A 12085-nucleotide genomic window follows, 5' to 3' on the forward strand; every position below is an offset into this window, starting at 1 on the left:
CCAGTGAAATACAGTCCTATCATGTGGGCTGGTGTTTAAGTCATACATCACTGGGGTTCAGCATTTTGTTCCCATACATTGGTCATGTCAGGGTGAAAGTGAGAGGCAACTGTCACTGCTGCTGTGCCCACTGTCACCTCCCTATCTCAGCCGACAGCAGCAAAAGGGAAAAAAAGCAGCAGAATCAAAGGGACAAATTACATCCCTCCGCAAACGTTTGGACTCATGTCAAAGCAGGGCAGCGTGGTAATTTCAACATTATCTCCACAGCATCCATGCTTTTCTCTGTCAAGGACGACGTGCACCAGGGCCAGCCCTGATGTGACCCTGCCTGCATGGACAGCTCCAGAGGGATAGCTAATCCCTCTATCTGCTGCTGCCCCTCTTATCTCCCACATGGTGATGGCCCGGAGGAACTGGCTCCACTTAGGCCTGCACAGACCGCCTGAAGCAGGCAGGGATTGCCCAGCCAAACCCTGTGCATATACACAAATACAAAAGCAGAGGAGAGGAGGAAAGAGGTAGCAAGAAAAGGGGAGGGCTGCAGAAGACAAGCCACATCAAAAACCCAGACAGATCTAAAGGAAGCGATGACCTAAGTTGACATGGGACACTGAGCCCAAGTCTGCCTCTTTGCCAAAGTCTGAGATCATAGGAAGAGGGAGAGGAGGGAGGAGCTGAGGGGGTTTTAAATTTTGTTGTCAGGTTTCTTGGCACAGCAAACAGAGGCCTAATCGACGCCGACTTGGCAGAAAGGCTGGGAGAAAGCTGGGGGCTGAGGAGATCACATTTTTGTCTCCAGTGCTGGGCTTTTTGTCTGCTTTACTTGTGTTTCATCTGAACAGGCAAGAAGAAAAACCAACTGTACTTACATAGATCTCTGCACCATAGAAGCCATCTTGGTACACCACCCTGTGAAATTAGAAAAAAGGAATAGCAGGTTAGCTCATTTGGTGTCCTTGTGACCCTTCTGATTCTCAGCCCTTTACCTTCTTCCTATTTGCAGGTCTGTGGGGTCAGCCTTTGGCAACTTTAGTGTACTGTATCACAAATAATGAAAGAAACATTAAAGAAAAAAGTGAAACTGTTTCACATCCCCGTCCAATTTTCTGCTCTGCTAAAATTGTTTGTCTTTCCAGGTGCTGCAGTGTTGTCGGGAGGGCTGGTGGTGGTGGGGAGAGGAGAGGAGGACAAAAGAAAGCAGCGAAGGAGCTCCATCACATGACTCCTCTATATAAATCAACCAGCTGCCATCAGCAGCAAAAGACCCCGGAGTGGGAGGGAGGGGACATGGATTTTCTAGTCCTAGCTTCAGTGGTGAGTCTCTTTGCAGTAAGACAGATCCTGATCTAATCACAGATAGACACCTCTACTGGGCCCTCAGAAGGCCTCCGTCAGACCTTTTCCGTGGCCACAGAGACCACAGCTGATAAGAGAGGGGCGTAAGGCAGAGCTGCACAAAACCAGGAGATCAGCATAGGCCCTGGTCACAGTCCAGTAAGATCTACCCAGTAATACGCTATCTCAGCTCTCTACAGCTCACTTGTGCTCACCCTGTAGCTGTGTTAGCTGCTATATTGTCGACAGAAAATCTACAAACGCAAGGATGGGCAGACTTAGCATATGTATATACCTAGAAAGCAACAATGATTTCACTTTGCTCAACCTAGGAAGAATAACAAAGTAACTGGACAGCAGCGCCTGAGGGCCAGTAACATAAATGAGAACAAACTAGCCAGACGTAAATGAGAAATACAGTATATACTCTACGTGTGTGTACATGCACATGCTGTGTAAGTCTTACTTATACTCACGCACTCACATTACAGCATGAAAAAAAACTAGCAACATCTGAAGTGCATATTGTTTCTCTCCTAGATTGAAGTTAAAGATTGGATACTTACGCTCCATAAGCTGGGATTGGGGGTGGTGGTGGAGCTGTGCGGAACGTGTTGTACACAGCCCTCCCCCGACCTCGCAAGTGGGCACCTCTATAGGCCACCGTAGCGCCTGTGGGAGGGTAGGGAAACCCTGCTACTGTGGAAAGAAACATACAAGAGAAGGGAAAATGACTTTCAGAGAATATCCTCGACTTAGCTTTGCTTACCATATGACAGAATACATTAGAGAGAGACGTGTGGCACTGCTTTCCCTATGACAGAATGCATTATGTGGAAGACAAGGAAACAATAGATTTAATCTTTTCTAGGTGCGCCTCATCGAGCACTCTCCCCTTTCCCAGCTCGCTGCTTTGTGCCGTACTCAGCAAGGATCCACATTTGCTGTACGCATCCTTTCCTGATGCCTGGCGAGGGGCAGCCTTGAAGCATAGGCAGGTAATGGATGCAATGCCACTAGTTTCGCACCACAGCTTTTGCATACTTCAGACACAATGGGCTAGCAGTGAGGAGAACAGTAGGCGGGTGGATGAGGGAGAGGTAGAGGGCGTTTCTAGGTGTGGGGTAGAGACAATGGGAGGTGAAGGTTGTTGAACAACCTGACTAGATGTTCAGAAGTTCCCCAAGGGGAAACAGAGCAGATGGGCTGGACAGCCAAGGCCCAAACCTCAGCATGACCCCATCTCTAAACCCATCTGGGACATCTTTAGCCAATCACACAGCTACATATGTCCTCTGCTTATTGCCACCAGCAATTCAGAAGGGGTAGGTTGGGTGAAAGGCTTCAGGGTGAATTGCAAAGGCTGGTTTGATGGTGCGACAAAATGTCCGCGGTCACCGATTAGAGTACAGGCGATGTGATCCTTTCTCTATTTAACCTTCAATCAGTCCAGTGGCTGTCTGATTACAGGCTGTGGAGGTGCATACAAACACACCCATCTCGAGACATGATTAAGTTGGACTCATCTTTTTCAGTCATCGAAATTCCTTTACATCCCTCTTCTCTTTGTTTTTCACCTGCTCTGCAAAAACGTAGTCCATCACCACGCAGCCCCATTATTCTTCATCCACAGCCATGCCTCCTCATTACCCTCCTCTCACTTTATTTTTCTTTATTTATTTCCAAGCCATGTTTTGGGTGAATTCATCACAAAACACGTCTGTTTCTCCAATCAGAGGTAGCTCTGCGATGGGGAGCAGTCAAGCTCTTGTCTGGTCTTGTTGGTGGAGAGATGGTGGGGGTCAGTGATGCAGGTTAATAACATGTTTCCAATGTGTTTCAGATGAATCTACTGCAACAAAGGAAACCGCCGGCTGTTCCTTGCAATCAAAGCTAAAACTAGCCTGCAGTGGAGATCCACGTTAGCTCATATATATATATATTCAGTGGTGTACAGGCCTGTGCCTGGGGAGTGATGGCCCATTGTTACTGTGCCATGTGCAATGTTAACCCTGCAGATGGACAAGACCAGTGAGCACCCTAATGAACGATTCACACCCTGGCTCCGCTGCTTCAACAAAGCTGACAGGAAGACACATTAGTGGTGCTTTTAAAAACACAGAGAGCTAGGTTTAATGTCTTCTGCCATTAACATCACGCCTCATTAGTGGGTCCACACACATATTCAAACTCTGCATCTCATTTGGTCAGGTAACCCCCCCACACCCCCACCCCCACCCACCCATCCACCCTCTCCACAACAAACCCGTCAAGGTGCAGGGCACTTTGTTTGCTGCCAACATACCAGTGGACTGCCTGGACTTGCAGGGTGCCCCCTTTCCCCCATGTGATTTATAATGCTGACCTTGACATTTAAATTAGTCTCTTTTTTTGGTGCAGTGGACATTTGAGTGCAGTTGCTAAAGGGCAAAAACAATCCTCTTTCATAGTTTCTAAGGTGTGTTTTTTTTTTCTCCCCATTTTTAACAAATCACTGCTATTTCTGGGCCCCAGAAAGTCCAATTGCTTCTTTCTTTCTTTTTGGGAAATTTGTATGCAATATGCATGCAGTGATGTATGTGAATGTAAACTCATAATGAGTTGGCGATAGGCTACACTGCTTCAAAAATAACCCATAAATCAAAGGCACTGTCACACCTTGGTAAGCCCGTGAAAAGCAACAACAGCCATCGTGTATGAGCACACAAACCTGGTCTAGCCAACAAAGTCAAACACCTTTTCCGGGAGGGGTGCTGTAGAAAATATGAGTTATGCGCAGAAGGGCGACGGGGTCACACTGCACCTCATATGTCATATGTGTCAACTTGAGGGAAGCTCAATACCTGCAGAGCAAGTTGGACCAGAGGTAATCCAGCTCTGTGCCAATGATGGGGTCATAACCAGCTCCCATAAAGAAAGATCTGATTTTCCACAAGGTTGATCTCTCTAATACTTCCTGCTCAAATACATCGGGCAATGAGCACTTAATCCACGCACTGGGGACCAAAAACAGCTTAATCTAATCAAGAGTCTGGAGCTTAATTATCCCCCTAACGTACACTCCAACAATGAGATGATCTGTCTACATATATTAAGATGGCAATTAGCCTTTCTTTTCTGTCATTTACACAGCTGGTAGCTTTTCACGAGTCCTCAAGAAGACTTTACCTTAGTAGCGGAAAATATGAACTGGAGAATGAAAAGCAACTCATATCCTTTCTCCTCAGGAATTGGCTGCAGAAGAGAGTCTGTCTCTCTCTCTCTCTCTTCTAGCCTGAGGGGACTGGCCATATGAGGGGTTTTCTAAGTGGCAGCTGTCCATGGTGCTGAAAACATCCAGCATGAGGAGTAATTCAGAAAACTTTGCTAATTATTGTAAGATGAGCAAAACAGTATGATGTGTGTTGCACACACTTCTGAATGTTTTTCTTATTTCTGTTTTTCTTAAAAATTGTTTAACTGCTCTAATAGGAAAATGTATGTCAGTATGTCTTTACACATATGTAAATATCTACACACTACACCTGTACACAGACACCCACTATGTATAATCTGCATGTACAGACACTGTCTAGGTGTCGCCACGCAAATTAAATAGACCAAGACAAACACAATCAGATGGTGCTTACGTTGCATATGAGCGACCTATATGCCTGAGGCACTGGGAGACAGATTACGGGCATGTTCTGATAGAGTTGTGATATAAACAAGGCCGGCATACACTGCAACAGGTCAAAGGTCAGCACACATACTGAATGACTATCAGCTACTACGCATCATTTGTGCCACTGCCATGTTTTATTACCAGTGCCTACATTTGACTGGGAACTCAATCATTTTGCACATCTTTCTCTGAACCCCCCACCCCACCACCTCGCTCCAGCAGGGCTCTGGGGGAGGTTTGAGTGTTAGGTGTTAACAGAGGACATGGACCCGAGGTTAGCGCTGCCTGCCTGTACCCTAGCATACCACATACTCCCCTCCCCATCCTCCTTCAGTAGGAGGAGCTAGTGTACCCTGGAAGAGGTCAAGAGTGGGGAGCCGGTGTGAGGCTCTCATCCGTCATTCTCCTGAATGGGTTTTGAGGACAATAAACCTGTAGCGCCAGGACGAATAGAGACGAAGTGTGCTGTCACTGAGCCAGGATTTATTGCTCCCAATTTCACTGATCTCCCGCACAGAAATGAGGACTGATAAACAGTGATTAATCGCTTTTATATCCCATTTTACTCCCACCAAAAGTATATTAACTGTAACTATGATGATTTTGGGATCCATCCTAAATCCTGCAAATGTGTTTCTTGTTTTTTTTTTTTTTTTGTTAGTTTTTTTTTTCTTCTTAGGCAGAAGTGGAAACTCATAATTGAAGGCACGGTCAGTGTTGTTGTTGATTTTAGAGCTAAAACAGCCTTTTGCCACTCATTAGGGCGTTTTGGTTTCAAAAATGTATCTCTTATTTATGTTACCCATCTTCCCAGCTGGCAAGCATATGTTGTCGTTTAGGCTTGGCAAACTCCAGCGCCATGTCAAGACGACTTGAAAAATTAGCAGCCAATAAATCACCCAGCCCCTCCTGCTTCCTCTGCCTGAAGTGGTGGACCACACTCCCTCTGATTTATGAGATGATTTGGAAAGTGTCTGTGTGTGCGTGAGTGTGTGAGTGAGTGTAAAATAAAGAAAGTGCGCATGAAAGAGGGGACCTATACTCTGTCTGTGTTCTGTGTCTTTTCTCACAGGTTATCTGTTTCTGTATGCTGGTATGCTTTGGTCTCAGTTTAAAAAACAGGGTAAGTCATAGTGTTTAGTGTTTATAGGTCAGTTAAACCATTGCCAACAAAAGTTACAATTTACTTTTAAGTCCAGATGTAAAATTTTGTGAAAGTTCTACCTTACTGGGATCGTATGTATAAGTTTGAGCATGTTCATGCTGCTACAGAGGAATGTATGGTGTGTGTGTGTGTGTGTGTGTGTGTGTGTGTGTGTGTGTGTGTGAGAGTGAGTGTGATTATAGGGAGAAGATGTCGAAACCAAGGGAGTGTTACGAGGGAGGGGGAGGAGCTGGGTAAGAGGCAAAGGAGGAGGCATGGAGGGGGTGAGGGGGTTGAAATAAAAATGATAGATGACTGCTTTCTGTCATGGACAGTTATTTAGAGGTTCGCCGTAAAGCTGTCCGGGGAATGAACAGATTTTAGTCTAATGAGCAGAAAGGAAAGCCGTTAAAGTGGCGCGATGTGCTCAGCACTTCTTCCAAATGAAATAGTACCATTTCTCTCTCATTAAAATGCAAAGGGTTCATATAACATACAGCAATAAAGCTGGCATGTCGAGGCAGAGAGAGATACGGAAAACCCCACCAAGCTCATCTCATTCCTCCATTACTGAGTCCAGAAGGAATAGAGGCCTTCGACAAGGTAGGTGCCAACAATATCGCTCACTCAATCTCCCTTATTCGGTTAGCTCTGTAAAAGTCAATCTGGTGCACTTGGCAAATCCATCCACAGCAGCAGCCTTCACAATCTGATAACAGTTGCAGGGGCGCTTGCTCTTGAAATCATTTTTTTCTGCTTTACAGTTGCACACCAGGCAAACAATGGCTCAGGCTCCCGCAGCCACTCAGAGAGCCTTGGATCATCCACTGCTTATCTGGGCCGTTCTCAGATTCACTTTGATTTGAGGGGAATTTCATGTTCACTAGGTTCAGGATGAACCAGATTGTAGAAATTCAGGGGTCAGATTAGGATTGCCTACGTTTGATAGTGGCCTCAGGTATGATGCAGTGCATGTTTTGTAGTGGAAGGTACTAAGAAAAAAAAAGATGTAGGTCTCTTACCAGCATATAGTTCAGGACCATAGACAGCTCCTACCACTGGATTCAGCTTCCAGCCTGGTGGACAAAGAACAACTTAATTGATAATAGGAACTAAATGGAAATGTTACGATTTTAAGCTGTTATGATACAGGGCAGCACTTACCATTTGTGTAAGGGTTGGCCACTTTTTTGTTTGTCATCACTCGTGCTGTTGCATTGTTCACCTGTTCAAAGCAACAAAACACATGGTCTGTGATTACAGACCTTCATATTTAATATCCAGACATGCAGGATGAGCCAAAAGCAAGCAGCAAACCAAGACGAACTCAGACAAATTCATAAAATAATAGATAAACAAACCAATGATTATGTAAATGTGTTTGTAGTGATTGAGTTTGGTTCACCCTTTCATGAATTTATTCATTTCAGTTTTTTATGCATTATTAAATTACTGAGAAGAGGGAAAGCATGCACCAATTACCCACAGGTATGAATACAAAAAAAGCAAAAAAAAAAAAAAAAAAAAAGAAATCCTCCAAAACCAGTAATTGGTTGGACAAACAAATGGATTCCAAAAGAAACAACACAGACACTGCTTTGATTCTCTTATATTGACCTGATGAGAATGACTGAGTGGGGGCTCAGCTCAACGTAAACAAGAGCAGAATTAGAGCAGGCAACACTAAATGATGGTGACAGGGGAATGCAGGTCTTCTCAGATTTGACAAGAACACAGAGGATGATAGCATGCATTCATTCTGCATTGTCGGGTAATGATGGACAACTACCGTGTCCAGGTTGGCATGTATGGATCCTGCATTTTACTGAGAACAAGTTATAAGCACCATTATGCATGCATGCATCCAGGCACACATGGGATGCAGATACCCCCCTCACATACACACTGCAGCCACATAGTAATGCATGGGTTTGTAGGAAAGTTGAGAAGGCAGCAGGCACAAAGTAGAAAAAGATGGGGAAAAAGAGAAAATATGAAAGCACCTCTATTTTGCGTCCCTCTACGATTGTACCGTTTAGTTTCTCCCGTGCACGATCAGCATCTGTGCTTGTTTCAAAAGTTACAAACCCAAAGCCCTGAGACCATCAATTTAGTCACCGGTTGAGAAGAAGGAAAGAATGGACACACAACACACACGCAGACACACACAGAGGAACAAGAAAGGGGAAGGGAGGAGAGAAGGGAAAGAGAGGTGAGAAGACAGGAGTAGGTGAGCAGCAGCGGCAGCAGAGTCAAGTTGTAAGCAGCCAGATTAATTAGAGGCAGTTAGTGAGGCGTCAGGAAACAGCAAACAGAGAGATCCGAGGAGAAGAGGATAACGGTGACATGACCTCACACAACAACACCAACAAACCTGCCTACTTTACCCAATTAAACAGCACAGCACCGGTGCCATGGGTGAATGTCAGGAAGCAGTGGATGCAAAACACTGTGTTAGCTGCCATAATAGTCGTATAATTATCTACACAACTTCAGCAGCCTGGCCGCTCAAACAGCCTCATCTCTCTTTGAAGACGTGGGCAACAGGAGAAGGAATGAGGATGAATTCTCTGAAGAGAGATGTTAACTTGATCTCTGACTATTTCTAATTCAATGCACTAATAAGTAGGACATTTTATGGAGGCACAATTACACCGGCTCATTGATGCAAAAAAGTGAATGGTGTCACTGCAAATACCATCCTCTGATAGAGAAGGGTGAGGATATTGACTTTAAACCCCGACCAAAATATACCCAACCTCTCATTTCCATCCCCCTCCCCACCAGCTCTCTGTCTCCCTTGCTCCCCGCGGGGGTTTGTCATTTTCTTGAGTTATGTGGACTGGGATACTGGACCTGAGCTCTATAGTGGAAGCATTAAGATATGCTGGCCAAACAAGTCCTATTGCTTTGGTTTCTATATATACTTATAGAGGTATGGGCAGGGGAACAGGGAGCATGGCCGGCACCGGCTGATAATTGCTTGAGGATGTAATACATGTGAGATATGGCGAGCAGTGTGATCTTGTATGCATACACAGGATCTCTGGGCTGGTTTTCCTAGCATAAATAACACAAGACCTGTCCTTGGGGAAAGAAAGATAAAGAAATAAATTCAAAAAAGGAATTGAGGGCAAAATTAATCCTTTGGACATTCACCCGACTGTGGTTACCCCGTCTATCTTATTTTTTTATTTTTTTTATCATGCACAAATAATTAGCTTACAAGAGGGGAGAGCGGGGCCACCATTTTTCAAAGGAGACAAACATATTGAATGCAAATTGCCAAAGCTTCATAGGAAATAGATTGTTTATTAATGGCCTGGTAGGTTCATTATATGGCACACAGGGTGCTGGAGAGAGAGAGGCATCATGGGTAATGGCTTTGTAGGGCACAAACAATAAATGCTTGTTACGGCAGAGGAGGCAGTTTTATCCGGTGCTCAATCTTGTCTGGCAGAGAGGGCTAAGTGCAGCAGCATCGCCTGGTTCCAGGGCTCCCTGCATGCCAGTATATGAACCCAAACTACTCCCAGGTATGAATGGGAATCAATAGTATTCATGCCTCAACACCCAGCCAGGGAGCCTGTCTCCTTTATGAATGGAAAGCTGTGGAGCTTAGTACACTCTATTAAATGAACAGCTGGATGAGTAGCACTCGGCTGTTCACACCTCCACAGGCTTCACCTGTCCATGGTAGGTGGTTAGGAGACTGATGCTGCAGTAACACTCAACACCGTGGCTATTTTTTTTATGAGGTTTGTGGGTATTCTTGTCTTAGGTGTTCAAGTTTTTCTTGAGATACATAAGTGTATTATAAACCATACATAAAGTTCTAAAAAATATCCAGTTGTTTCTGTACATGTTAAAGGGCAATTTCTTGAAAAATGGTAAAAGTCTTTCACAAACTATTTGTCTGTGCCATTGGGCTGCATTGCTGTTTGTCCACTGCTTGATGTAAGGGATAAGAGCAGCATGAGCCTCTGGATTTAAAAAAAAAACAAAAACAAAACTACAGTATATTTATCTGCACAACATGTCGGTGAACATTTTTATACCCTGAATGATATTAAATCTATAAACAACACCCAGCCTTCAAAAGGGAGCGGGTTCCTAAACAAGTGGTTTCAATTCCACAAGCTTGAGCACCTGCAGCCTGCTGGTGGATGAAGTGAATTGTGAAACAGCTCAATAATTAATTGATTTACATGGCTAATGATTCACAACTTGCGTTAGAGCTGCAACAACAAAAACACCGGGGAGGGAGGTAGAAGGAGAAAGAGAGGCCTGGTGGATGCAGCTCTCCAGGACCAAGCTTAGAGACCACTACTCTCAGCCAATGTACACACTACACTAATGCCATCATTAGAAAACAGAAGAAGTACATGGTAATGAAGCAGCTGGTGTTCTAGTTCACTTACCTTGGATCCTCGCTCATTAAAGATAATCTCCACATCTAAAATCTTTCCAAATTGCTGCAGAGAGAAAAGAAAAACAGGAGAGAAGAGCAGGGCAGAGATGGAGTTAGAAAGCCTCACTGGCTGTGAATTCATGAGAAGGACGACTGGAGAAAGAAAAACCATTAAGGCAATATGGAAATGTTACTTTTGTGAGGAAATGGCGCTCAATTTGCATTTGTTAGCTCAGCAAACAGCTCTTGAAGCTTGCTGGCATGCTTTAAAAAGACAACTCATAGCTGCTGCTTTAATGCATTATGGTGTTTCTATCAGGGCCATGCGAGAATAAATAAATGAGAATCAAGGAGATCAGACTATCTGTAGAAATACTAGATCTTTGATTGCATACATCGCACCGTTTGTGGTGTTTGTTTGCTCGTTGTAAAGCAAAAATAAAAAAAAGGCACTGCGTGTTATTTTGATGCTGTCTTAAGATATGGAACGCCTTCCACCTCCTCGATCACCTTGGGGAAAACTTACTTCCTCAAGTCTCCTGAGCAGATAACTGAGCTCTGACTTGTGGAGAGTTCGGTGGATCAGTTCTATCCTTTTAAAAGCCTCTCGGTGTCTCCTCTATTCTTTACTCTCTCTTCCTCTCTTTGTTTGTGTGCTCTCACAGTCAACAGGACCTAAGGGCTGGTCCCCAGGGGTTAACATGCTCTAGCCTTTCGATTTAACAGGCCTGCCTTCGGATCATTAGAAAACAGAGGAATGAAAGTAAACTGTAAGTTCCTCTAATGAGTGGAGTGAGAGTGACTTTTAATTGCTGTCTACAATGGCCGTATTATTTCATTAAAAGTAATTACCCTGTCAAGCGGTCCGCGTCGCCTTCATTTCGGCACAACAGGGAAGAAATGGGCCTTCCATGTGGTCGACACTCAATGGGAATGGATAGATCGTTTGACTGAGCCACTAATAGGGGTTAGGAAGAGCTGGCTATTATCTGGCTGGAGTGAGTGGAGTGGGCTTGAGAAGCCGAGGGTTTATGGGGTAGCAAAAAAACCAGGGTCCCCTTGCACTTAAGAGGCCACTGCACTGACCTCTCCGTGCCAACTAATAAAAAAGAAAAACCAAAAACTTAGTTACTTAACACATCCTCTGTTCCAGCAGGGTTCCAGCAACACCCCCTGCCCTATATATGTCTGTTCTTTGGAAAACGGAAAAAAAAAACAAACACATTCCATAGATCCCATCCACACATCTGTCTCATATGGTGCTCAGCTCCATTGATTCGAATGTGAAGCGCTGGCTCAATCACACACACAAGCATTTATATCCCAGCGTGATGCCCCTTTTTCGCCTGAGATGACAATGCTTCCCCCACGCAATGTGCAGATGCTAATTGTTTTAACCGAGCGTAATGGGCTTGTGGCGTCGATTAATTAGTTTCAGTGGAAGTCGTCTTTGTGGATTTCCACATGGCGCTGGGGACTGCTCGCTGCTCACCAGTGATCTCATGCACTTCTATCTCCACCCACCAAC

General features: G+C 44.6%; 1 protein-coding gene across 12 annotated transcripts in view; it reads right to left on the bottom strand.

Annotated features, from left to right (window-relative positions):
• LOC137099933 (RNA binding protein fox-1 homolog 3-like) overlaps nucleotides 1-12085 on the bottom strand; it is a 380706-nt gene that overhangs the window by 17540 nt on the left and 351081 nt on the right. For 11 of the 12 annotated variants that reach the window (XM_067477381.1, XM_067477386.1, XM_067477377.1 and 8 more), the window contains 6 exons: nucleotides 10568-10621; nucleotides 8150-8242; nucleotides 7311-7371; nucleotides 7169-7222; nucleotides 1905-2037; nucleotides 873-912 (listed from right to left, as the gene is read on the bottom strand). In XM_067477381.1, coding sequence (XP_067333482.1) covers nucleotides 873-912; nucleotides 1905-2037; nucleotides 7169-7222; nucleotides 7311-7371; nucleotides 8150-8242; nucleotides 10568-10621 — 435 coding nt within the window. The remainder of the gene's footprint in view (nucleotides 1-872; nucleotides 913-1904; nucleotides 2038-7168; nucleotides 7223-7310; nucleotides 7372-8149; nucleotides 8243-10567; nucleotides 10622-12085) is intronic. The other variant, XM_067477384.1, reaches the window with a different exon arrangement.

Source organism: Channa argus, chromosome 15 (assembly GCF_033026475.1).
Source record: "Channa argus isolate prfri chromosome 15, Channa argus male v1.0, whole genome shotgun sequence".
In the NCBI taxonomy this organism is placed as follows: Eukaryota; Metazoa; Chordata; class Actinopteri; order Anabantiformes; family Channidae; genus Channa; species Channa argus.